Genomic DNA, 27,642 nt, shown 5'->3' on the forward strand with positions numbered 1-27,642 from the left:
GCTGGTTAGAAGACACTGGAGTGTGTGTCTGGATCCAGGGATATTATTGTTTCCAGCAGCGGGGCTAATACATTTTCTTAGGTTACAGTATCTGAGCTATGAGGCAGATCTAAACACTGCTACAATGTATCAGCTCAAGTATCGTGGTAGCTTACCCTAGGAAAGCACTTTCTACAATCAGGTTCTAATATATCTGTTTAACAAGGTCCCGCTTGGGATTCAGGCATAAAAGCGTTAATCTTTGCAACATTCTCACCTCACCAGAGGTCAAGTCTTCTCAAGACAGATACTTAATAGTCTATTCTCGCGAGACTTTGCAGACAAGTAAAACATTTTATTAACTCCGCCCCCAGCCTTTTAGTTGCCAGGCAACGATGCAACCAACCATTACACCGGTGCGAAACTTGTTAACCTGTGCGGGTTCCCCTTTCATTGTTGCGCCCTGAGCTGAAGCTAAAGTCGGGGATTCAGATTTGAGCCCCGCCCCCCCCGAGCCTTCAGTTTCGTGATTGGCCGATGCGTTTCTCCAGGTGAGGGTCTACGCGGGGATGGGCGGAGCGAGGCAGAGGCACGTGACTTGCCCGGGATTAGCCTGCCGGGCCCTGGGCCAGTCTGTCAGCCCGTCTGCCGCGTCACCCGGGGAAGCGCCGGGGCTGCTGCTGAGAGAGATCTTAGGGTGAGCGGCAGCTGCGCAGCTACTGGGAAGGAAGGACTGGATGGGTGGGGTGAGGTGCAGAGGGACGGTGCCACGCCGTCTTGGGAAGTTCAGGCCCCGGGGCACCGCCTGGAGGGCGCACCTTTAGGGACCCGGCGCGGCAGCTGTCTCCTGAGCTGAGGATTTGTGTGGTGCGTGGAGCGACAGAGCTCGTGCAAGGTCCTTGATGCAATAACGCCTTCCTTCCTCGCGAGTTCCTTTGTTGTCTGGGCTTGCGGAGTGAGCTTGGGGTGCCTCTCCCCTCTAGTCCAGTCAGGATTTACCCCTGATCTGCAGGTGACCTTGTGGAAGTCGTTTTCCCCTTCGTAGTCTTCCTGTAGTGTGCGACTCAAGGGATAGCTGTGGACAGGGTGCAGGGCAGGGCTTGAGGGTAAGAACGCAGGAGGTTCCGAATGCCTGGGAAATGGGGATGTGCTACAGCCGTCACCGTTTTTCCTGCTTGGAACGGGTCGAGATCCCCCACCCCCACCCCGCACAACATTTCTCATTTAATTTTTTTCCCCCCTTCAGGGCTGGCTGAGTCTTACCATTGGGTTGGAATGACTCTTTTGGACATGCACTTCATCTATCCCTTCCTGGCCCCGACTAGCCTCCCAGATGATCAAAACTTTGAAATGTGGGTCAGCAAGGAGCAAGGGCTAGCCACTTAATGTCAGCTAACCTCGATTTTTCAACCTGTAAAACGGACAGATATGATCGTGGGGCCTTGTCGCATTGTTGGAAGCATTGAAGGAGCTAGTTTATGTGGGAGTACATTCTTAAATCTGCATATAAATGCAAGGACTTAGAACAACTCTGTAGCTGAGGAAGCATAGTGCTGGGGATGTCCATGACTTAGTCTGTAGCCAAAAAGCTCATTCATTCATTGATGCTGAGTGGGAGAAAAAGGCCCGATTGACTCTCCACAGAGTTCTTTCACTCACACAGTAAAACCTGCGAAAGCCGGTCGGTACCCATGTAAGGCAGAAACCTGCCAGAGAAGGAAAACTCAATCCTTTCCCACTAAAATGAGCAACTGAAAAGTGGTAAGACTATGGAGGACACGCTGTCAATGGTGGGAAATGTTCGAGACCCAGAAAAAAATGACTCAGCTCTCAGAGGTTTCTGTCCTACAGGACTTTTCTCCATGGACTGGTCCTGTCTCACATTCATTTTGCCCTTCCAGACGTCTCCTGAAGAGCTGCTATGTCCCTGGATTTTGCCTCTTCTTCGGGACAGAACACCAGCTATGAAACCAAAACTCCAAATCTCCGAACGTCTGAGAAAAAATGTTGTGAGTTCTGGCAATAAGGAGGGGCTGCTCTCCCCCAGGGTTTTCTTCTGAGTATTCTGTGTAGTTGTAATCCTAGACTCTGCTGCTTGGTGGAAAGGAGACAGAATCCTTTGATAGGGGAATTGACACTCTCCAGGGAGAAACTGTCCAGAAACAATGTCGAGTGCAGTGGAGGCTGTACTGCTGAAGTCGCTCAGCTGGTGTTTTACTGCTTTCTGTAACCGAATCGTGTTCTCCAGGGGGTAGCTGCACACTTGCTTGCTGTGGGAAGGGAGGGCAAGCACTAGTGTACACACAAGGAGCACAGCAGTGGCCGGGTGCAGGAATTACTTGGGACTGGCAATGTTAACAGGTGGTGCTAACGGTTTGCTGTCAGTTACTAACCTAAAGTCGTTCTAACTCACTACCCAGTACTGCTTCTGTAAGAATTCCTGATGGAGTAGTTCTACTCCATAACACATGGGGGCTCCATCAGGAAGCATCAACTCATAGTTTGGATTTTAATTTTGGAACTGTTACCTGTTTCCCTTTGTGTCCTGGGCTAAATTTTGGGAGGGTGCTGCACCCTGCAGAACCAACTGTTAGAGCCAGTGCTTCCTGGCCTGCCCTCATTCCTGGAGGCCCCAAGGGAATCAGCGCTGGCATTTGACTTCTCTTGGTGTCCCGGGCACTTTTCTCTCTCGTGGGTTTAGTTTCGCTCTGTGCAGACTGTTTTTCCTGCAGCTTTTTCCCCCGGGGCCCTGGTCCCGGATGAGCATTTTCAGGTCAATGTTTTAGACAGAGACAGCATAAGGGTTTGCCGGGAGATGAAGCAACATTCCCCATCTCCCCCTTGGACCTGCATCCTAAGCAGCAGTATAGGCTTCATAGCCCAATCCAAAGGATTCCGGGCGCCTGGTCCTCAGTTAGTGTCTCCAGGAACTTCAAGGAATGCTACCAGATTGTCTCGTTCCATCTTTGGAACCTCGACAGTCAGTTCTCCTCACTTCAGTGGCTGTATATACCTCCAAACCCAAAAGTCGATGCCAACTCATGGTCACCCCATAGGACAGGGTAGAAATACCCCTGTGGGTTTTCGAGTCTATAACTCTTTACAGGAGTAGAAAGCTCCATATTTCTCTCACTGAGTGGCTGGTGATTTTCTACTCCCGATTTATCATTAGCAGCCCAACCCTTAACCACTACCAGCATGAGACCCGGAAATGTCTCACCTTCAAAAAAGTCTTCCCCAGAACCTGGACCTTGAAGTCATGCCCTTGTCAGTCTTGTGACTCATGACCATCTCCCTTCACCTAGCACCAGTGTAGCCTGTTGGAGTTTGGACTGTAGCAGAGGCAGCTGGTTTGGATGTGATCCTGGGGTTGCTGCTTCTCTATGATTAGCGTGCCCTCTCTCTGCCAGGAATCAAGGGCACGTGTGCCATGGAAGCGAAGCTAGGAGGGCACGATGTTTGAGCGCTCTCTGTGGAATCACACTGCCTGGCTTTGAATCTCGGCTCTCCTGCTCATCAGTGGGGGCCCTTTAACAGGTTGTTTGTCCTCTCCGTGCCTCAACGTGTTCTTTCCTACATACTAATACGACCTACCTATGTAAGAAAATGAGCATTGAATGACTGAATGGAGATGGAGCACATAGCTAATGTGTGTTATTTCTCACAGGTGTCTCTAGCTGCATGTAATGTTTATTCCTGAAGCAGTGTCTATAAGCTGATTTATACGTGAAGCTGTGATCGGTGCTCACTATTTAAAAGAGCCTAGTGAAGCTTTTTTATTTGTTTGTTTTGTTTCTCCAGTAAAGAATGTTCATTCCCATGTAAAGGGTCATTCATTCTCATTTTCCAGTATTTTACCATCATATTGGTGGGTAGAAAATGCCTCTCAGAGCAAAGTGAACTGGTTACTGGGCCACCTTATCCAAAAGAGGGCAGAGAACCAGGGGAGAAAGGCATGCTGATCGTCATGAGGGTCCCTGCTCCGCTGCAGCCCCCATTGTCAGACTTTCTAGCTTTGTTTTATTCTCTCTCCCCTGAGGTTCTCCCCTACCTACCTTCCTTCCTCTTTGACCATTTTTTGGCCTGGAGGACGTGAGTTACCTTCCCATAAGGAGAAAGATGAGGCTCTCTACTCCCGTAAAGAGTTTCTCCTCCTCGAGGCCAGTTCTGCTCCGTCCTGGAGGTCACTCGCAGGTTGGAATCGACTGCAGACAGTGACTTGGGTCTGGCTGCTTCAAGAGCTCTGGTGGCATGGTGGGTCGAGTGCCAGACTCCGACCCCAAAGCCCCTGGAGATCATGATGAGAAAGCCTGCTCTGGCAAGGTTTACAGCCCCCAGAGCCCCTGGAGCAGTTCTGCCGTGCGCTAGAAGGTCGGTAGGGGTTGGAATCAACTCAGCAGCAGTGAGAGGGCTATTCATTTGCCCCAGGGACTGGACCATGGCTCTGTTATGACCATAGCCAAGGGGGACAGTGCAGTAAGATTTTATTGGGTTTGTTTTGTTTTATATTTACCTGTACCTTGGCAAATGTCCTGTTTCCTTAGTGCTCACACCAAGAGTTGCTTTATTAATAGCTCTGCCATTATCCCCTGGCTACTAATTACCCCTGTCTTGGCTAACTCCCACTCTGAGAAGTGACTGGGCTAGGACTTCAGGGCCCAAGAAATGACTTCAGGGAGCCCAGACCTCTAACCTCCAAGGAACATGACTGGGCCAGAGCGGTTCGAGGAGGAGGGCAGTGGGGACTGACAAAGGTCCCTTTAGAGGGGGACTCAGATGAGTGGTTTCAGAGTCCTGGGAAATTCAGAGTGGAGGAGGGGACTGATGGTATAGATTTTCTTTTTATTTTGAAATCATTTTATTGCGGGCTCATATAACTCTTATCACAATCCATACATTCCATCCATTGTGTCAAGCACATTTGTACATTTCTTGCCCTCATCATTCTTAAAACATTTTTTTCTACTTGAGCCCTTGGTATCAGCTCCTCATTTTCCCCTCCCTCCCCGCCCCTCCCTTATGAACCCTTGATAAATTATATATTATTATTATTATATATATTGTCATGTATTACACTGTCTGACGTTTCCCTTCACCCACTTTTCTCTTGTCCATCCCCCAGGGAGGAGGTTACATGTAGATCCTTGTAATCGGTTCCCCCTTTCTACCCCATCCACCCTCCACCCTCCCTGTATCACCGCTGGTCCTGAGGGGATCATCCGCCTTAGATTCCCTGTGTTTCCAGTACATATCTGTACCAGTGTACATTCTCTCATCTAGCCAGACTTGTAAGGTAGAATTGGGGTCATGATAGTGTGTGTGTGTGTGTAGGGAGCATTAAAGAACTAGAGCAAAGTTGTATGTTTCATCATTGCTACACTGCACCCTGACTGGCTCATCTCCTCCCCGTGACCCTTCCATAAGGAGATGTCCAGTTGTCTACACATGGGCTTTGGGACCTCACTCCATACTCCCCCTCATTCACAGTGATTTGATTTTTTTCTTTGCTGCTTCCTTCTTCCCTCCCTCCTTTTAAAGAATATTTTGAATTTTGCAAGAAGCAGACTGTTTCCCACATGTACTTTTCCTGTGTTAGAGAATCAGTGGTGTGTGGCCTTTGTGTCCGCTGTCATGGACATGCCATGAGTGATATAAAAGGGGGGTGGGGAGGGACGGGCCGAGCCCGTGGGAGGTTTGGTCAACCAGTTGTTGACTGTCAACATGATGACCTGATCCGTCAACCCCACCGGATTCACATACAAAGTCTGCACAAAGAAAGAAAGGCCACCAGTTCCTGGCTTCAAAAGAACAGAAGCGATTCTCTCTCAGTCCTGGAGGCTAAAAGTCACATCAGCGTCTAAGCTGCATTTCCAGGGGAGGAATGGCTTTCCTTCATTTTCCTCCCCTCCATCCCTCCCTCTCTCCGCTGACACCACACTATACATCAGTCACAGTCAGTTGATACAATTTATCATCCGTCACAGGCAGAATCGCGTTAGCAAATGAGTGTGCAACCAGACTCACAGCCTCCGACTTGCTTCTGACTACAGAGACCCAATAGGCCAGAGTAGAACTGTCCTCCAGAGTTTCTGAGACTAAATCTCTATAGTCGTAGAAAGCCTCATCTTTCCTCCTGGGTGTGGCTGGTGGTTTTGAACAGCTGACCCTATGGCTAACAGCTCCACATGTAACCCGCTCTTTCTGTTCTGAGTCTCTCTGAGCTATACTCCAGTGAAGTTCCAGGCTATGCGTTCTCAGTTTGTACAACTGTTTGTTTGTTTCCAAATATTGAAGTTCTGGTTTGACTTTACACTGTTTATCACCAAATCTAGAATGACTTTCTTCCTGCATTTTATCATATGCAGCAAAGAATCAAGATTTCACTTTGAAATCTCCTGAGACAAATTATTCACTTGAAAGTGTTTCACCCTCCACAGAGCATTGGAGTATGATTCGGACAATTTCTTTGTCAGTGTATAAAAAGGATTCCCCTTTTAAGCCTCACCAGGAGCATGTTTAACATCCACCATCCTGGCAACATACTGTGTGGTCATGGAAACGTCACCCACCCCTGAGTTCTTGCTGAGCCCTCAGAATCCACCTTGCAGCCCTTGTTCTATTGGCAGTCTCTTCAATACAACCTCGGGCAGTATCATCTAGCACCCACCTCTCCCCAACGCCCAAATTCTACATTCTAAGGATCTGTTAGCATGGTGCCTACACTCTCTGGTCCCAAATTTTGGTGCTGGTATAGCAGAAATCCCACAGAGGGGTGGGTTTAAACAAAAGAAATCCTCTTCTAATTCCGGAGGCTGGAGGTCTGATTCAGGGTTGGCTGTGTCATTTCCTTGTCAGGAGTATTTCTTGGTTCTTTAGTTTCTAGACCACCTTCACGTGACACCTGTCTTCCCTGTGTGTGTCTGTATCTTATCTCCTTTTTTTTATAGTTCTGATTAGATTTAGAGCCCACCTTACTTAGATAAGATATAATTAACATGACTCAGGAAACCAGATTTCCAAACAGGACTGTGTCCACAGCTATAGCGGCTAGAATTCCCACACATATTTGGAACTTAACCCATATTAGTGTTTTTAAAAGTATGTAAAAACTATAGCGAGATATATAGTAAAACCAACAACAACAACAACAAGAACCAAACAAAAAACAACTCACACTCTTTCCTGGCTCTCTGAAGTCTTGAATCTTTCAACCATCTTAATGTATATCCATAATGAAAATGCATTCATATTGTTTGCATTCCGTTCTGCCACCATTTCTCGCCTGCTCTTTCCATCTTCTACTCCCTTGCCAGTATCTTTTCTATGCCAACCAACACAGACTGACCTCATTCCGCAGCCTGTTGAGTTGTGTGGCTCGACAAACCTTCCCCTGGGGGACATCTGAGTTGTTACCAGCATTCCACTCTTGTAGCCCATGTCTCAGTGGGCATCCTGGAACATACCCTGGCACACACTGGTGGTGGCAACTTTCCCTGCAGAATCAGTAAAGAGAAAACATAGATGTGTTTGAACCATTGATCAGTACTGCTAATTTGCCCCACCCCAAAGATCTGCATCAGGAACTGTTTTTAATATTTCAAAAGGCTTGATGGAAAGGACATCATTCACTCCAGCATGCTGCTTGGCCAACACCCTCGGGATTGGGTTGCATTCTATTTTTCTTTAAAATCATTTTATTGGGGGCTTGTACAACTCTTATCACCATCCATCCATCCATCCATCCATCCATCCATCCATCCATCCATCCATTGTGTCAAGCACATTTGTTGCCCTCATCATTCTCAAAACTTTTTCTTTCTACTTGAGCCCTTGGTATCAGTTCCTCATTTCCCCCCTTTCTCCCCAACCCTCCCTCATGAGCCCTTGATAATTTATATACTATTATTGTTTTGTCATGTCTCACACTGTCTGAAGTCTCCCTTCACACACTTTTCTGTTGTCCATCCCCCAGGGAGGAGGTTATATGTAGATATAGGTTGTAATAGGTTCCCCCTTTCTACCCCACCCTTCCTCGATCCTCCCAGTATCGCCACTCTCACCACTGGTCCTGAGGGGTTCATCTGTCCTGGATTCCCCGTGTTTCCAGTTCCTATCTGTATCAGTGTGCATCCTCTGGTCTAGCCGGATTTGTAAGGTAGAATTGTGATCATGATAGTGGGGGGAGGGGTGGAGGAGGAAGCCTTAAAGAACTAGATGAAAGTTGTGTGCTTCATCGTTGCACAGAGTCGCATTCTTGTGAGCCTGGTTATTTCATGCCTGCCCGCCAAATCACAGGACATGGCTGGCAGCCTTATGACTTCTGACGAATAAAGATGCTACTAATGACATACAGACCATTTCCAAATCTGTAACCTAGCTAGAAATAGAGAAAGAGAGATGGCTGTGCATCAAATCACTACCCTCCTAGACCAATCTTCAGAATTAGAGCACCATGGCTGTGTCTACTCGAGTGCACTAGGCACACGAGCCAATGACTGGGATTGGATGGGCAGGCATGACACTAGGAGTCTGGTCTGAGGCTTGACCCTGATTTTTCACTGTGGGACAATGGACAAAGCTTAAATTCTTGGGGTTGAATTTCAAATAATCTCAAGATTGGCAGTTTTCTATTGTGTCTCTAGAGAGGTGTTACATCAATGGTTCTCAACCTGTGGGTCGCAACCCCTTTGGGGGTCTAATGACCCTTTCACAAGGGTCAGCTGATTCATAACAGTAGCATAATTACAGTGTTGAAGTAGCAACAAAAAATTTTTTATGGTTGGGGGTCACCACAGCATGAGGAACTGTATTAAGGGGTGGTGGCATTAGGAAGGTTGAGAACCACTGTTACATTGTCTCTGAAGTTAATCAGTGGAGCAGATTATTTATTCAAAGTAAAGTAGTGGTGAGATTTGTGTTTGTCACAGGCAAGACAGAATGTTCCTGGTTCTGCTGATGTGGTAACTTGAGATAGGAAGATGTCGCTTAGTTTTTTTGCCCCAGAATTTCCAAATAAGAAGTTCCACATGAGAAGTGCTGGTTGTGACAGATAGGAGTGGGGGTGGGGCTGGGGGTGTTGAGCACAGATGGGGATAGGTGTGTGGAGGGCACAGATGAGGCAGATGTATGTGCGATTTGTACTAAAGTGGGGCAGGTTGTATGTGTGTGTGTGTGTGTGTGTGTGTGTGTGTGTGTGTGTGTGAGAGAGAGAGAGAGAGAGAGAGAGAGATAGAGGTGGCAGAGGTCCACCTGTGTGTGTGTTTGAGAGAGAGAGAGGTGGATACAGGTGGGGGCATAGGTGTGTGTGCATGATAGATATTGATGTGTGTGTGTGTGCGCGCGCGCATGTGTGATAGACACAGGCTGGTCAGGTGTAGCTAGAGGGCACCATGGGAAGAGAGTCCTTTGTGCAGTGTTCGATTACCCAATGACAATTCACTGTTTTTCATGACATCCAAGATTCTCCTCCTAGGGATGGCTGCCGTCAGCCCCTCTCCCAACCCCACTGCACCTTTCTCTCTGGAACCTAAGCCTCCTCAGAATTACAAACGCTGACAGGGACAGAGTGCCCAGGGAACAAGGCAAGCACAGGCTGACCTGCTAATTCCTTAGCTTGTGCTTGCTGGGCACTCAACCCTGCTCCATGGTCCAGGTTGTTCTCTTTTGTTCCCAGTACTTTCTATCCAGCCTGGTAAACAGGGAACAGCTGGTCCCCTGCCCTGCGGAGGTCCCAAGAACAATTGATTTGAAGCTTTGGGGAGAGTAAAAGACCTCTTGGTTGGGGGTAGGGGTGGGGGGCGCTCCCTAATGGGCTGGAAGATGTGGACCAAGGAGCAGGTAATGAGCCAGGGCTTGCTGGGTGACAGAGAGCTGGAAAAAGTGCATACTCAGGAACCTTCTGTCTGAAGCCTGATCCCCTGCAGTGTCTGCCTGGGAGGCGGTTAGAGACCAGCATTCAAGCCTGTTGAGACTGCAGAGGATGTTTGCTCTACCCCCACTTCCCCATTTGCACAGGGAGGAAAAGTGCCTTATGTTTGTTACCATCCAAGTACTTAGGGGGAGGGGAGAAGGATGCTCCAGCTGAAACAGAATTTTCCGTGTACATAATGGACATAAGACTAAAAGTCAAGTCCTTTTTCCCCTGTGTACTCCCCCCTCCCCCCACCCAGTCTTTCCATTTACCCTTCCTTGACCCCCAGGGGGACTCTTGCTGCCTCTGAGTACTGTACTTCACCCAAACACTTTTTTTCCTTGGGAGAAAGAGGAAGCTTCTAACTCCCATAAAGGACTATGGCCTCAGAAAACTCCAGGGGGCATTTCTGCCTGGCCCTCAAGGGTGGCTATGAGTTGGGTCCGGTTAGATGGCAGAGTGAGAGTTTGAGATCGCTCTCCATAAGTGAGCATTCCTGCAGCAAGTGGGCAGAAGAAAGGCAGGGCATGGCATTCCTGCTGGTCAGTGCCTTGCCTTCACGAGGGCCACTGAGATGACTACCCTCTTGGCTGTGATTCGTCCTCTGCTGGGATGCCCTGAGGACCAGCTCCAGAGTCTGTTAGCATCTCTGGCCTATTCACTCAGGACAGCACTCCCTGCCGCTGAGTTGACACCGACTCACAGCTGCCCTGCAGGACAGGGCAGAAGTGTCCCCTTGGCTTCCCAAGACGGTCACTCTTTACAGGAGTAGAACCCCCCATCATCTCCCACTGTGTTTGAGAAATTCTGACTTAAGGAGGAGTTCAGACCTTAGTGCAAGAGCCAAAGAAATGGAGGCAAGACTGTTTTTGCAATGGACAAGCTAATTCTTCCCATGGATGTGAAGGGATGGCCGAGGTCCTCAGGTGGGAAAGGACTTGTAGGGTCCACTCAGTGATGCGCTGACCTGCCAGGTGCCAGCCCCTCCTTCAGCCTACCACTAAAGATGGGTGCTTGCTTTCTAGTCTCCCATCTTTCTGCGTTGGATCATTCTGATCTCAGGCACACGGGAAAGAGATATCTTGGCTTGGGCATGCTGAAAGAGTCTGTATGACCCTTTGACTCCGTTTCAGGAAAGTCTACCCAGTCTCTCTCCCATTTGTCTTCAAGGAGCCCGAGGCTGGGTGGAGACTAAAAGCAGCACGGACTGTCCTTCCTGGCCCAGGGCAAGCGCCTTCCTCAGCCTCTCGTCACCTAGCTCTCTTGCATTTCTCCTTAGCCTGGGCCTCCTACATGACCAACTCGCCTACTCTCATCGTGATGATTGGCTTGCCAGCCCGGGGGAAGACGTATGTGTCCAAGAAACTCACACGCTACCTCAACTGGATTGGGGTGCCCACCAAAGGTAGGTGCGAGCCACTCCTTGGGATGGGCAAGGGTCACTGGCTGGGCTGTACAGACCTCTGAGCGCCAAGACCTCTCTGTGGGGCAGCAGGCTGGTTTTCTGACTTGCCGTATCGATTCCCTGTCCCCAGGCAGGTTTTCTCCTGGTCTGGGCAGGCTGGGCTAGTCTTGAGGGAATATCTTCAGTAGGAATGTTAATAACCAAGTGACTACGGGGATGTGAACTCTCAGAGTACTTGACTGTGCATCATCTTGTCCGATGCTACCAACACCCTCTTGAAATAGTTGGCAAGGGACTTGAAGTCTTGTGCCGTTTAAGGCCGTTTAAGAGTTGTGCAAGGTCCCGTAAATCAGGGCTGGAACCCGACTGACGAGGCTCTGAATCTGCTCTTCTACCCAACATAGCAATAGGCTTCCCCCTGCCACTACCACCGCCACCACCACCACCTCCGCCTCCGCCGCTACCACCATCACCACCACTACCACATACCACCACCAGCACCACCACCAGCACCACCACCACCAGCACCACCACCACCACCACCACCTCCACCATCACCACATACCACCGCCACCACCACCACCTCCGCCGCTACCACCATCACCACCACCACCACCACCACCACCACCACCACCACCACCACCAGCACCACCAGCACCACCACCACCAGCACCACCACCACCACCTCTACCTCCACCACCGCCACCACCACCACCTCCGCCTCCGCCGCTACCACCATCACCACCACCACCACATACCACCTCCACCACATACCACCTCCACCACCTCCACCTCTCTCTCTCTCTCTCCACCCAGGCATTAGGCCACGAGGTTTTATTGTATCGGTTCGTTCATGAAGGGGCTGGGTTTCTTTTGCAGTGTTTAATCTCGGGGTGTATCGGCGTGAAGCAGTCAAGTCCTATAAATCCTATGACTTCTTCCGGCACGACAATGAAGAGGCCATGAAGATACGCAAGTAAGCGTCTTGTCCGGGCCTGATCCCTGGGGCTTCCTTGGCCATCAGGTGGATAGTTGGACCCCGGGACTCATGTGGCAGGGCTTAATTTTCCTTTCGGTAAACATCTCCTGGGGACTTGAAGTGGGAGTTAGGTGACAGGCAGGTCTCCTGGGGCTCAGGTGGGGAGGAGAATGGGCTCAGAGGGGGTCTGTGGGCTAAGTCTAAAGAGTGAAACCATATTGCATTGGGGCAGTGGAGGATGTAAAATAGGGGAGGAGCTGAGAAGTGTGGGCAGAAAACATTTTGCCCAGTGGGAAGCGATGTAAGTCCTGGAGCACTCTGGTTGTGGCCCAGCGTGATCTGGCTGTCTGGTCCGGCTGATTTCCTCCCTCTCCTGGCAGACAGTGTGCTGTGGTGGCGTTGCAGGATGTGAAGGCATATCTCACCGAGGAGAGTGGGCAGATTGCGGTGAGCACCAGCACAGCTACCTCTGCTCCGTCCCCACCCTGTCAGCAGTGTGGTTGCTCAGACCCCGCTTGGGTGAGCCCGGGTGGGCTCCCATCTCTCGCTCCCACCTGTCTACCCCATGTGCCATCTTCCCAGGTGTTTGATGCCACCAATACCACCCGGGAAAGGAGGGACATGATCCTGAATTTTGCAAAGGAAAATTCCTTCAAGGTAGGATCTAACTCTCCCGCTGGGGCCGCAGGGGGAGTGGCGGTGAGGAGTGAGGACGGTGGGAGGAGGTGAGTGGCTCTCTGATTTTCTTCTCTTGGGGCACGCACCCCAGGCTGGAGCACTGTCTTTCAGGTCCCCTCACTGGCCCTGAGCCTGTGTGTCTGAGACTGTGGGGGCAAGAGTGATTTAAAAATGATGAGACTTAAAAGTCCACCTTCGTGAAGGAGATCAGGGGCGACGTGCTGGCTGAGGCAGGGTCGCTGCGGAGCATGTGCGTCAGTCGCCAGCCACACCTGTTCATTGTTGGCTCACGTGTCTCTGCTTTCTCTCTCCTGGCCCAGGTATTCTTTGTGGAGTCTGTCTGTGACGACCCTGATGTCATTGCTGCCAACATTCTGGTGGGTGACACCCCCACATGCCAGCCCCTTGTTATCCTTTGCACCCTATGTTGGCGATGGTGGCGGTAGCAGCGGTGGCGGCCAGGGAGGGAGCAGACAACTGGGCAATGAGAGAAAGACATAGAAATGTCTGACCGATCTTTTCTGTCTACATGAACATACTCTTGCCGTGGGAGAGGAAACCGATGGTTTGGAGAATAAGTTAACTGTGACATGGAGACCCAAGTCCTGGCCTCACGTCCTGGGGGCTGGGTGGGTGGCGAGCGGAGAGATATCTAAGTCCTGGCAGATAGGGCGCAGCTTCAAGGGTTTCAGCTCTCCATCCCACTTCCCAGCCTCAGCGGGGAGGGATCATTCAGCTAGTTACAGTGGTCCTTTGGCACCTTCGTTGGTTAAGGCAGTCTGGGTGATCGTGCCTGCCTGCTGAGAAGAAACTGAGAAAAAGGAAAAGACAACAGAGCCTGTCACAGACCAGTTTTCCTAAGCGGAAGCAGGGGACGCTCCCTTGTGGTGGCCACGGAATGCCAGGATGTGCTGAGTCAATGTTTCCTGAGCTTGGGCTGTATTTTTGAGCAGATATTATGGTCTTACTTACTGCCACAGAGTTGATTCTGACTCATCGTGACCCTGAAGGACAGGATAGAACTGCCCCTGTGAGTTTCCAAGACGAAATCTTTTTGGGAGTAGAAAGCCTCATCTTTCTCCCCAAGAACGAAGAGGCTGGTGGTTCTGAACTGCTGACCTTGCAGTTAGCAAGCCCAGGGTATAACCTGGTACTTTCAGCTTGAAAGGACTAATGAAAATATGCCACGAGCGTGCCTGGGTGGGATGGGAGAGTTGCGGGGAGGGTTGGTGGTTTGGGCAATGGGCAGTCTCATCAGAGCTGTTTTCAGTAGCTATGCCCCTGGTAGGGAGGTATGCCCTTAGAATAGATTAGACTCTTTAATCTGTCAAGGCCACCAGGTAGGATGCACATCTACCCAGCCCTTGCCTAATGTTCAGATGAACACTGTCTCCGTTGAGGAACTCAAGTCTGGTGGGGCAATGGGGTAGGAGCGCCCCCATTTGATGGGATGTTTGGTGTTGAGGGGGCACATCTGTGCATAGTCTCCTGGCGGTCACGTGTGAGCAAGTTGGGAACATGGGGTCATCTAGGGAAGAGACATCTGGTTTGAGTCAGGCATGGATCCGGTGAAGCCCCCTCCTCTGAATGGTGACGAGGGCCAGTCGAATCCCTTTCTGGCCCCTTTGTGGACCTAAAGGGGCTGGGGGCCCGGCAGTAGCTTTCGTGGCATGACTGGCTCTCTCCAGCCAAGGGAAAGCACATGGTGATGCCCACTTGTCTTTCACATCCTGGTTACCAGGGTCACAGGCTGGGAGGGGGTGCTTGATGAAAGGGAACCACCAGTCCTCCAGTGAAAGGCCACTTTTATGGACGTCTTGTTTTTTAGCAGTGGCTATTTGCAGGAGGGCTTTTAAGGGCAGACCTCAGGTGAGGCCCTGCTGTTCTCATGATTTCAGGAGGTGAAGGTGTCCAGTCCTGACTACCCAGAAAGGAACAGGGATAATGTGATGGAAGACTTCCTGAAAAGAATCGAATGTTACAAAGTCACCTATCAGCCTCTGGACCCAGACAGCTACGACAAGTAAGGTCTCCGGCCGTGCTCTGAAAGGTTCTTAGCCCTCTGGCCTCAGGCTTCCACTGGGAGGCCAGACCAAGTCGTGGCTGTACTGTCCAAGAGGAATAACACCAGAGGATCTGTGATTTCTGCGTGGGTTGCCGAGTCTACTGGATATTGGAGTGTTTAGTTTTTCAGTTCTATCTTTTTCTCCTCCTGAAAGATTTTTTTCCGAGGTCTTTGTCTTGGACATCGTGAACAAGGAGAATTCCTTCTTGTGAGAAGCCATCCTGTGCCTACATCGCCATCTCTGGCGTCTGCCCATCAGACAACCAGAAACATCCCCAGACATTGCCAAATATGTCCCTGGGGGACCACGTTCCCATCTACCAAGAGCCAGGAGTTCTGTACTAAGGGGCTGTAGGGCACCCCTCAGGGACGTGTCACCATTTGGGGGCTGATAATGTAAAATTTTCTGTATACATATACAAAGATTATATAAATATACGTGTTTATACGTGTAATATACATTATGTCACATAACCTAGCCTATCATATATATTACATGTACTGTATTTATATCATGTGATGGCCTTAAGAATGCACATGGCTTTGAGAAATGTCTTCATCACTGCAAGCCATCGGTGCGGTGCAGAGTCCCGATGAGCTTGCTGTGTGTGAGGTCTGACACCATCACAAAGCACAGAGCCCATGCCGAGGGAAGATGACCCGCGCCTGGAAACGTCTGAGAATGTGGCCCTGTAAGAGAGTCCAGGAAACAGATCGGATGAAGAAGCAGCCCTGCGGGACAGGCATGGGGCACGGCAGCTGCCATGGTCTGAGCCTCTCAGTTCCTTCAAGTGCATTGCCCGGCACTTCGTGGGTGGAAATGCTGTCTTAATATAGAGGTTGATCAACACTTCCCTGGGGATTGCATAAAAGGCCAACCTTCCTATTGCTCAACATCCCGTGTAGAGAATCACTAGAAGAATCTGCATGTGTGTCGAAGTGGCTACAGAGGCTATCTTTGGTCTCAGGTTTTTCGGATTATTCTATCTGCCTCCACTCTCGCCCTGGGTATTTTTGTTAGTAAGCGTTTCTATTCTTTTCACGGGAAAAAGTCAGTGATGGCCACCAAGTAAATAGTGTGCCCAAAGTCCCCCTGAGCAGGGCTCGATTGGATGCACCCCATCTTTCCGTGGCTCTGCCATTTCTCCCCTCCCCTCGTCTCACTGCTGGTGGTGCAGGTTTGGGCCAGACCTTGGCTACCTCAGAGGGGAGCTGTGCAAGCCAACAGATTTGGGGCTCAGCAGACTCTTTGGGCACAAATCTTGTCTAGCCTCTGACAAGAAGCAGGGATTCTCCATGTCGTATTTACCTAGGTTGCATGACCCCGTATTGGCACTGATTCTATAGCGCTGACTTATTAGAAGGTCAGGAGATTGGACATAATTATAGTCTTGAGGAAGAATTCATTTCTTACATTTCTGGAAATGTGGGTTGGGCATGACAGGCGAGGAGGCAGAACTGGGATGAGCCTGTGAGGAACAGCAGAAATCCTTTCCCCTCCAAGTCATATCCCCAGACCAGGAGGAATAGTGGAGTGGAACGGAAGTGGTGCAAGTGGCTAAAGCTCTCAGCTGCTCGCCAAGTGGTTGGCGGTTTGAACTCAGCCAGGGGCACCTCAGAAGCCAGGCACAGTGATGTGCTTCTGAACGCTCGCAGCCCACAAGCCCCATGGGGCACAGCTGGGGCCGACATGAGTCAGACTTGGCGAACAGCAGCCTATAGCATTTCAGACATAGGGTCTCTTTCTTATATCTGTCCCCCTCTGCTTTTCTCAGGGATCTTTCTTTCATCAAGGTGATAAATGTGGGCCAGCGATTTCTGGTGAACCGGGTCCAAGACTACATCCAGAGCAAGATCGTCTACTACCTCATGAATATCCACGTCCAGCCTCGAACCATTTACCTCTGCCGGCATGGCGAGAGTGAGTTCAATCTCTTGGGGAAGATCGGGGGTGACTCTGGCCTCTCCGTGCGAGGAAAGCAGGTGAGTCATTACCCAAACTCCCTACTGTTAGGTTAATGCTGACTCAATACAACCTTACAGAACAGGGTAGAAGTGCCCCCTGCGGGTTTCTGAGACGAACTTTCTGGGAACAGAAAGCCCAGTCTGGTCTTTGTCTTGGAGAAGTTAGCCAGTAGGCTTAGGGGTCAGAGGGCATGGCTGAGGTCATCTCTTTGATCCATCAAGCCCATTGTATGTGATAGCTGCTGCCTGTGGCCTGAGGTAGTCAAACAAATGCTACAGATGTTTCCTTGCTCACTGATACCAGCTCTATACTGAAAACTGGGCAAGTTGGAGCCATTTGGGCTGGGACCATTCACCAACTGGGCATTTACTGGGCACGTCATGGGTCCTCAGCACGGTACAAGGGCGCTCCAGTTGAAGTTCGTTTCTTCTTGGGTTGATCATAACTCTGGAGCACCGGACAGATTTTGATTGTGGCCATACATATTTTCCTTTATGGGCAGGGTTAGCAGTAACACGCACGCGTGTTCTTTCTTTTAAGACACATATCTTTAAACCCCAGTTTGCCCAGGCACTAAGGAAGTTTCTCGAAGAGCAGGAGATCGTGGAGCTCAAAGTGTGGACGAGCCAATTGAAGAGGACAATCCAGACTGCGGAGTCCCTGGGGGTGACCTATGAGCAGTGGAAGATTCTGAATGAGATCGACGCTGTGAGTAGGACCTCTGCCCCGCGGGCTGCAAAGCAAGTCAGAGCTCCCCCGTCAGGCCAGAACGCGCACAGCAGCACAGTCTGGGCAACTTATCTAAAAGATCCAAACCACCGCACTGTAAGTTTGAATCTCAGGCCACTTTAGGCCCTGCGGGAAGAAGTCCAGACAATTACACCCACAGTGGGGCTTCCGGCTTCCTTCTAGTACCTGTGCCAAGCAAGGATGGCCTCTAATCCAGTTTTCCTCGCCTCCCTCTGGTGCCTAAGTAGTGCGGTGAAGCTACAAGGACTCGCTGGACTTTTAAGTTTCTTCCTGGGGAAGGGAAAATTACGTGCTCAGGCCTTTACGTTTCTATTTGGGCCCGCCTTTCTGGAAAAGCCCATTCTAAGGTTTCTCTTGGCTTTCCCTGTCCTCGGACATAAGGGCAGGGCTTTCCTTTTCTCTTCTCTCTTCCTTTTTATTTCCTCCTCCAACAAGTCTCCAGCCCCTTCACTTCCCCCTCCTTCCCTTGTCTGCCCCTGGCCTCCTCCTCTCTTGATCCCATGGGCTTTTCTGGGCCTTAGGGTTCTCCACAGTAGTGGGAGACAGTGACATGTAGGCTCTGAGTCCTCTCTTCTCTGTAGTGACCCTCACCCTTTGAGCCCTGGGCACTTCTCCTGCCGGTCGGTGGTCATGTGCGAGAGGACCCAGCCCACACGGTGCTTGGTACTGAGAGCTAGGCTGGCGTGGTTCACTGCCGGCTTGGCCCTTCTTTGGGTGGGGCCGGTGCTGACTGTCTCCCTCTTCAAGCTCCTGGGGACCCCCTGCAGGGCGTGTGCGAGGAGATGAGCTACGCCGAGATCGAGGAGCAGTACCCCGAGGAGTTTGCACTGCGAGATCAAGAGAAATACCTGTACCGGTACCCCGGAGGGGAGGTGAGACGGCCCTCACCCGGTGCCTTTGCCCCACCCCTCGTTGAGGACTGGACCTTAATTGAGGAGGAAGATTGAGGGTAGTCAGGGGTCTAGGGTCTAGGGAAGGCTGTCGTAGGGGGCATGTAGTTTGTCCTTCGGCCTTCATCTCATCTTGCCCTTCACCCTGCATAGTTGGCATCATCCATCTGTGATCTCCCAGGAACAGGTGGAGGAGTGTCGGTGAGGACGTGTGGGAGAAGCAGTAGGAGCTTTTCAAGTTAGCGCATATCATTTTAAGATATTTCCATACCTAAACCACGGAGAACGTGCCACCTAGCCACCTGGAAGGGTCCCAATCGGTAGCTTTAATGACATCCACAGCGGGGCGCTGCCATCGCAGTTCTTTTACCTGGGCCTCCACTGCTGCTAGCTCGCACCCGTCCACGCTGCGAGTCGATGTATGAGATAGCAGTCCTCCCCCTGCCACCTTTTAGGTCCGTTATTCCCTGGTCGCCGTGTGGCTTCATGCACGCTCCTGAGGATCCGCAAGGCAAAGGTCTATAGAGCAGAATGGCGACAGGCCAGGGGAGATGCCGGGACCTCTCATGGCCCCACACTGCCTATAAATCTGTGCGAGGAACAATCTGGAGTTCTTTTTTCTCTCCTTTGCTGCTGTTGTAGTGCGTGCATGTGTTTTTCTTGTGTATGTATGCGTGGATGCGTGGATATATTTTGGTGAGGGCGCATACATTGAAAACATGCCATTCTGCACACACAATTCCACAGCCCTGCAGGCATTCAACCAGTACCCCTGTCCTCCACCAGCTGCTATTGCTGACTTTATCACACACAGGGCGTTCTTTCAAAGGGCATGGGGCTTATGGCAGGCGTAGTTTGCTAATAAGCCAAACTGTTACTTGCTATAAAGAAGACTTTTCCAAGGATAGCTGTGGGTCACAGCTGAAGGATTATCTCAGGGCCTTGTTTGTGGGGCAGGGGGTATTGGGTCTAGCGCCTGGGGCACCAGAAAGTCTGGCCCGTGGTTTGCTCAGTTGGAATCTTGCTTTTGAGAGGTCTTGAGTATTCTCAAGAGCTGGCCGGCTGGGGGGAGTTAGCAAGGAACACACAGTTGCTGAGCGTCTGGGAGGAAAGCCAGCTGGACAGAGGGCAGAATGACCTCTTCATGGTGGGGCCTAGCCATGGCCTCGCTGCTGCCAGTGTCAGCCCGCATCCTCCCAGCCTGCCCCACTTGCCCCCACAGTCGTACCAGGACCTGGTGCAGCGGCTGGAGCCGGTCATCATGGAGCTGGAGCGCCAGGGCAACGTCCTCGTCATCTCCCACCAGGCTGTCATGCGCTGCCTCCTGGCCTACTTCCTGGATAAGAACGCAGGTGCCATGGGAAGGCAGAGCTGAGGGGAGAGAGGCATGCCTGGGGAGAGAGGAGAGGCCCTGGGGTCACCAGGACCAGTGGCCACCAGCCCTTCCCCTCTTATGGTCAGAATGGTGTGCCCTGGGGTTCCTGGCAGCCTCAGAGTCAGCCACTTGCTGAATTTAACTCAGCTGGTTCTGGAGTCAACAACGGAGGGGGGCTGCAGTTGCAGCTCCCGGGGACTGGCTAAAGGGCCGCCATCAAGTGGATCGGCCTGGCAGCATGAGAAAAGGGGATGGGCATTCCCGCCTTGTGCCTTTGGCCATGACGAGGGAGTGGTTAGAAGCACCAGCATTCTTGGGATTCAGCCAGAGGGTGCTGGAGGGAGGTTGACCTAGGTGGGGAAGTACTGCTGCCTTCTCTTCCCTTTCCTATGGAACACAGTTGCTGGGGAAGCCAGCCAGCAGATTAGCCAGCGTGGGCTCCCTTGTACCCAGACGAGTCACTGTCCCTACAGCAAGGCCACCGTGGCTGGAGTGCTTAGTCTTATTTTTCCCGCGTGGAAGGGCCTAGCATAGACTTAGTTCCTGTCTGAAGCACATAACCGGTAGGGTGACTTCTTGGGTGGCCTTGTTAAGCTCTGTTGGGTTTGGAGGGAAGAGGGTGAGTTGTACAATTTTGCATGGTGTCTGGGGAGGGGTGAGGGAGAAAACCCCTTCGGAGCACCTGAGATACTCATTCCCACAACCCGACCTCCCTCCGCAAAACCCAGTGGCTCCTCTGACCACCTCGCCTCTCTGCTTTCAGATGAGCTCCCGTACTTGAGGTGCCCTCTCCACACCATCTTCAAACTCACTCCAGTGGCCTACGGTAACTCCGGGGGCTTGGGGTGGGAGGTGGTCATGGAGCTGGGGCAGGACCTTTGAGTGTTCTCTGAAGTTTGTCTGGAAGCTTAACTCCAGCATTTCTCTGTGCCTGGGAAGTCTCGCCGGTGTCTTCCTTTTGAACGGATGAATGCATGCATGTATGTATGTTCTTGGGAAGGCATTGTTACTTTTATAGACCCTGGGGGCTCAGTGGGGTAGGCATTGGGATGCCAGCTGCAAGGTCGCTGGTTTAAATCCACCATCACCCCCACAGGAGAAAGACGAGGCTGTCCGCTCCTGTAAAGACATACAGTCAGTGTGACCCGGTAGAGCAGATCGACTCTAAATGGGTCTGTGGAGTGGGAGTTACTTCCACAGCAGTGGGCTCTGGCCCATGCCAAAAGGAAACAATATTTCTGCAGGCTTTTTTTCCCCCTCCCCATCAAGGCCCCTTCTCTCTCCTCAGGGTGCAAGATGGAAACCATTAAACTTAATGTGGAAGCTGTGAACACTCACCGTGACAAGCCCTCTGTAAGTGTGCACCCACCAGCGAACATGCCAGGCCCCTTGCCACCTTGAGTCTGTTACCTTTTGGCATTGAGAGACCAGGGGGGTTCTTTTAAGTTAAAAAAGAGAGAGAGAAAGAAGGAAAACCAGATCCAGAGCTAACGTCCTTGTAGTCTGTTTGCTTCCGAGAGGAAGCGACGTCAGCCTGATGATTTTTAATGAGTTACTCTTTCATGAGTGCTCTCACCTTGAGAGTTGGCTCCTGGACAGTCACTTAAATATGGAAAGCATTTGACTAAAGTGAAATGCAAACCCTGCCCTCCGCCCCCCCCCACACACCCATCCCGAAGCTCTCCAGTAGGTAGCAGAGTCCAGCCGAGCCTGTATAGTGGGGTGAAGAGGTCTCTGGTGACCCCTGTGGTCTAACGATGAAGCCCTTCCTGTCTTTGGGGGATTTTCCATTTTGGATCCTCCGGAGCTCCTTCCTCTCCAAGCATCTCAGCTCCCCCGGGGCGGGAAGCCGGGGCCGTGTGGTCAGAGGGTCTCTATCTGCAGAGGGGCAGGAAGGTAGGGTGCAGCTGTGCTCGGCAGCGCGGTGTAACCCTTACGAGTGAACTTTGTGTGGTGTCCCTCCGTTTCCGATCAGAACAACTTCCCCGAGAACCAAACCCCTGTAAGGATGAGAAGGAACAGCTTCACACCGCTGTCCAGTGCGGACACAATAAGGCGCCCGAGAAATTACAGTGTTGGGAGCCGGCCCCTCAAGCCCCTCAGCCCGCTCCGTGCCCTGGATGTGCAAGAAGGGGCTGACCAGCCGAAGAGCCCAGTCAGCATTCCGGTGGTGTAACCCTGGGTGCCCCTCCTGTCCTCCTCACTAATCACCACGGAGTCCTTGAACACCCAGCGCCCGCCCCCCACCCCCTCACCCCAGAGGCTGTGTGTCTTCAGACCAACTTTAGAATTCTCCAGCTGCAAGCATCTCCCTACCTGCAGGCAGCTTAGGGCAGAGGGGCAGGCTCCGTGGAGGAGCAAAAGAGGGATATGTTCTCAGGGGCTGATTGGCACGAGTAGGGCGGAGGCTAAACCTGTCCCGTCCCCTGGATTCATCTCTCCATTTCCTGTGGCCACGCTCATGAATGTCTTGTGTGGGTGAAGTGGGGTGGGGGGAGGAGCCCATGCAAGCTCCTGCCCCCTCACTTTACTCTGTCTCTCTAATGTGTGTTGTACTCTCAGCCCCGCCTGCCCGTTGTCCACCCCTCACCCACCCACCCCCACTCCCTCGTTGTGCATCTGCCCTTTGATGGTGCGGTGTCCTGCATGACATTGGGGCGTGAGCCTGTGCTTGGCAAGAAGAGGGCTAGAATTCCAGTCAGTACACTCAGCAGCAGACCGGGAGTCTCTCTCGTCTCTCCCCTCTCCTCTAGCAGGGGCCTCCAAGGCGACAGACCATGGATGGCATGTTCTGGTGCATGCAAGTGAGGTTCTTGCTTCTTAGGTGCAGCTGACTCTGAGTTGGTGGGGACGTCTGGTGTCTCTGAGGAGCTTGGCATAAACCCTTCTGAGTGCTGTCGCTGTGGGCAGGGAAAGGATGGCGGCGGCTTCTGCTCTGCCAGGCTCCTGCACAGGGACCTTCTCCCCAGCGGCTCCCAGCTTCCTGGCCACGCACAGCATTTCCCCTGCCATGCCAGGCCAGGCCACGCCAGGCCAGAGGCCATAGTCAGGAAGGAGGGAGGGCCAGGGTCACCACTGATGTGCAAATTGCTCCAGGAAAAAGGCCTTAAAAGAAGTGTTCCCTAAAGCTGTTTGATCATCTTCCTGTGATTTTCGGCATAGTCCTTTTTCTTAAAGTGAAATTTAAAAAGAGGAACCAAATACAGCACACTCGGTTTCTCACTGGGTTAGTCTCTCTGTTTCTTTGTTCCTCGGGAAAATGCCACCATTTTGATTTCCCAGGGAAGTCTTGAGACCCTTTGGAATCTAGTTTTCAACCATTTGTATTGATTCCTTCCTCCTTTAGCCCCTGGGTGTGAAGCCCCATCCTTTTATTTTCTTTATGAAGTGAAACAAGTCATTTATAAAGCAAGGATTGTTAACCCCTGAGGAGCCTGCAATGGCTTAAGCTCTCCCTGTCACTGTGTGTGCAGTGTGTGACTGATTGGTGGGGGAGAGGGGAAATTCTTTTTTATTTTATCAAAAGATCATTTTATTGGGGGCTCTTACAGCTCTTATAACAATCCATACATTAGTTGTGTTGAGCATATTTATACATGTGTTGCCATCATTCTTTGCTAGACATTTACTATCTATCGAGCCCTCGGTATCAGCTCCCTTTATTCCCCCCCCCCCCGGTGACCCATTGATATATTATAAATTGTTATTATTTTGATATCTTACACCAACCACTGTTTTCCTTCCCCCATGGTTTCTATAGAGAGAGGTGATCCCCCTACCCTGAAATTAGACATTTATTTTTCAGAGGTAACTTAATATATGCCAACTATTTTTCTAAAAGTAGGGTTTGGTTGGTTGGTGGTTTGGTTTGGTTTGGGTTTTGTTTCTGATAGAGGACCTTTAGTAGTGGTTCTCCTCTAAGAACACCTGTTAGGATCATCTGTGGAACTTCTGAACCATGCCCATGTCTGTGTCTCCCTGTCTTAGTACTGACTCAGAATCTCTGCTTGTACAATGTGGACATGCGTGTAAGTTACCTGCCTGATGTCAGATTCACAGCCCAGGCTGGGAAGTGCACTTTATGAACTCGTGTGGAACAAATTTGGAATTATAGTTACTTGGACAAAACATCAATCTAGGAATTCGGGATTCACAGTTGTTCTCCAAGGACAGTTCTCTGGAATGTGATTTTGGACCAAGCCCTCTGTTCAATGACATACTTCCTTACAAGGTTGCCTGTTGGGCTTGAGAGGGCTGTTCTGGTTTCCTCTTCACCCCAACATTGCCATATGCTGTTGAACAAATCACTGTCTTGAAAATAACTGGGGGCTGAAAGCGGCCTGGGGAGAACTGCTGGGGTGAAGCCTACAGGTTGAGAAAGGGCCTCCCCTCAGCCAGCTGGCACTGGCCTTGTGGTCTTGACTCTTAGACCCTGAGTCAGACAACTCAACCTGTTTCCAAAGCTGGCTTACCTAGACTACCTCAGGTTGTGCCCGAGCATAAAGTGATCTGGTATTTTGATTTAACCATTATAAAAGGTGCCCTGAGAGCCCCTGTTTGTGGGTCTATAGGGCTGGCTAGGGGTGTTGGGGGGGTGGTTTAAAGAAATCACCTTTCCCAGAGGGGAGGATAGTTTAGACACAGGGCTTGCCATTTATAACACGGGAATGTTTGCAAAAGAGCAGCATGCTGAGCCGGTAATTGCTGATGTTGGAGTGGAGTGCGATTTGGTTTGCTGCCGTCTGTGTCCTAAGGCCGGGAGACTGTGAGGCAGGAGATGGGAATGGTCCAGAGTGAGCTCTAAGTGGGCCCCCTCATTGAAGGCTACCTTCACCAGCTCTCATTAGCTAGTTACCTCATTAGCCCAAATGGGTGTGGTCCTATCTCTGCTGTCAGGTGAGAGGAACTGAGAGTCAATCAAAGAGAAGAGGCATATCTAATCCAAGGACCTTGGAGTTAGGATGTCCTTCTTTGAAGTGAGTGGGGAGGATTTTCCAACCCTAGCACTGTGTTCCCCTGTTATAACTCCAGTGTCAGGGGCCACGGATGGAGAGGTTGCTTTTGGCTCTCAGCTTGCTGATTATTTTCCTCCCTCTGTGCTAGTTTACCCTCCTGCCCCTCCAGCAACTTCCGAGGGGGTTCCAAGCTCCTCCGAAGGTGCTACTGCCGTTCTGATTGTTGGGTGCTGTGGACTCACAACACCCCATGTGGCAGAGCAGAACTGCCCCCTCCAGTGTGCTTTGCAGATGTAGGTCTTTCACCTGCACAACCCAGATGTAGGTCTTTCACCTGCACAACCCATTTGGGTGTGTTTGAGCCACTCACCTGTTAGTAGTCAAGCCTGTCACCGCTGTGTCACCCAAACCCAAACCCAAACCCAGCTTGCTGCCATCGAGGCCATGCCAACTCCTAGTGATGTGTGGTGCCACCAGTCTTGAGAAAACCGGAATTCATCAACAGCTCGAGTTTCAGCATCTTCAGTTCTTAGAAAGGCGAGTACTTCAGAGAAGGTTCGTCAGGGACAAGTCAAGGGGATGTAGAACGGAATGGCTGTGAACTCCACGTCCTGAAGAAATCCCCTTCCCAGCTTTCCCCCCCTGCCCTCTCTCCCCATTTCCCCCCTTCAACTGCAAGTACATACACCCGACTGTGATTGTGCCCCTATCACAGTCCCCCAGAGGAAGGGTGGATGCAGAGCACCCTTTGCTGAGACTTTAAGTTGGATCACAGGAGAATCTGGTGACGATGTTGGCAGTGACACTGCTGGTGTATGACGAGGACAGGCAAGGAAAATCACCACACTCTTTTCCCTTGCCTGGAAGCAGAAGGAGGAAGTCAGGGGGCAGATTGGGAGGAGGACTTTCAAGCCCCTTAGAGAAGCCCTTTCCTCTCCGGGTCCCTACCCTCCCAAGTGGATTCATTCCTGTTAACTGTATGCTTCTGCTTAAGGGATGGTTTTGCATTAGACTGGAAAGCAAGATAAGAGAAAATGTTTTGAAAACATGCGTCCTGCTAGGGTGTCTCTCCTGTGTCACTGTTTCTGGATTTGTTTATTTGTGTGTGTGTGTACATTATAGTTGTACTTGGTCTGAATGGCTGAATTGCTCCTGTGAATTTCTGAGTATGTCTCTCTGCAGTGTCTTCAGAGCATGGTTGCTTTGGGGAGCCAAGAGATACAACTGCTTAGGAATGTGTCTTCTGGTTTTCCTGTGAACAGGAGGTCTGAACGGTAGAGAAGACATTGGTGCTTGGATAACCAAATGATAAGGGGAAAGGACCTTGTAATCGAGGGAACTGTGTCTGCGTTTCATTGGCCTTGTCTTCTGCCAAGCTTCTCCAGCCACACCGGGTTTATTGTCAAGATATTTGATAACTCTCCCAGATTTCCCAGTATGCATTTTGATTGGTTTGCATCTGAATCTTTAATATATATACCTGACAATTAAGACAGGTTACAAAATTGGCACAACAGATCTGTAATATATCCTATTGATGACACAGATGTCAGAAGTATGCCCAGGGATCTAATTTAGATTCTTGAGTGTTCCAAAGATGATCATAAGTCATATCTATATGTTTAGTAGTGAGTAGTGTCTGGATGCGGACTGTCTAACACTCTAGTAAGGTCTTTATGCTGATTGACACAGACCTCCATGAATCTGTTTATTGACTTTTTGCCAAGTGACTGACGGGACTCTGTTGGCTGACTGACGGACTCTGCGTGTCTTCCGATGGTAATCTACTGGTACCGCCCTGTGGTGTGAGCACCTTGTTGTAACTCTCTGTAGAAAGGAACTAAGCACTCCACATGTTTGCAAACACTGGCTTGCCAGTAGACATTCGTTTTAATAAGTGGCGTTGTGATTTTTAATGCACCTCCAGAGCACATCCTCATGATTTTGTAACAGATGAACACTGTACTTTTCTTGTATGGCACTTCATGAACTCAGCTGGGGGAATGGAATGCTCGTTCACAGCTTGAAGTGGTTACTTCTGTCTGAGCTGTCTCCTGCAGCCCTCTCCTAGACAGGGCGTGAGTCTTGCTGTTCATTCCGGAACATTCTATATCTTTCAGCTTTCCCGGTTAGGGATTGGAGCATTCCACTGGATCCTATTGCTGGTTTGGTTTGGCTTTTAGCCTGCCAGGCCTTCGGACTTACTCCTAAGCTAACAAATGAAAGATGCAAAGGGAAACTTGTCTTCCAAAATTGATGCAAAGAGTTGGTGAAAGCATGTTTTCCCCAGAGCTCTCTGATAGGAGCTCTGTGACCAGCATTTGCGCATGCCGAGCTCTTTGCTCTTGAATTCCTGGTGAACTGGGTTACTGTGGAAGTACCAAGAACACCTCATTCTGAGAGAGCCCGGTTTTGCTGTCCGTGGCAAAACCAAAAGACTGCTCTGGAGCTTTGCCCTTTGCAGGGGGGAGAGAGGGGAGGGAGCAGGAGCCAGAGCAGGAAGGTGGGCTGAGCACCACCAGGTTGAGTGGCCCCGAGCTGGGGGAGAAAGCCAAGAAAGAGAGGCTGTTGAAAGACAGGAACCTAAGTCCTTGAGGCATTCTGGTCTCTATCAGGTGAATATCATTGTACTTGAAATGTGTTTTTCTGTGTGCGTGGAGAATGGGGAAATAAAATCATTGAGTTGTTCT

The 27,642-nt window shown here is 50.7% G+C and overlaps 1 protein-coding gene across 3 annotated transcripts; it reads left to right on the forward strand.

Annotated features, from left to right (window-relative positions):
- Positions 1-377: 377 nt before the first annotated feature.
- Positions 378-27,642, forward strand: PFKFB2 (6-phosphofructo-2-kinase/fructose-2,6-biphosphatase 2). 3 transcript variants are annotated; one of them, XM_075529640.1, is made up of 15 exons: positions 378-530; positions 1,881-1,988; positions 11,169-11,294; positions 12,174-12,270; positions 12,654-12,720; positions 12,856-12,930; positions 13,272-13,328; positions 14,850-14,974; positions 16,792-16,999; positions 17,544-17,690; positions 18,500-18,604; positions 19,845-19,974; positions 20,761-20,823; positions 21,286-21,350; positions 21,973-27,642. In XM_075529640.1, exons 2-15 carry the CDS (start codon positions 1,901-1,903, stop codon positions 22,171-22,173), a joined length of 1,554 nt encoding a protein of 517 aa, XP_075385755.1. In that variant the 5' UTR covers positions 378-530; positions 1,881-1,900; the 3' UTR covers positions 22,174-27,642. The 3 variants fall into 3 exon arrangements, with proteins under 3 accessions (XP_075385755.1, XP_075385746.1, XP_075385766.1); XM_075529631.1 differs by lacking the exon at positions 378-530 and adding an exon at positions 572-676; XM_075529651.1 differs by lacking the exon at positions 378-530 and adding an exon at positions 732-874.

Source organism: Tenrec ecaudatus, chromosome 1 (genome assembly GCF_050624435.1).
Source record: "Tenrec ecaudatus isolate mTenEca1 chromosome 1, mTenEca1.hap1, whole genome shotgun sequence".
NCBI classification, from domain to species: Eukaryota; Metazoa; Chordata; class Mammalia; order Afrosoricida; family Tenrecidae; genus Tenrec; species Tenrec ecaudatus.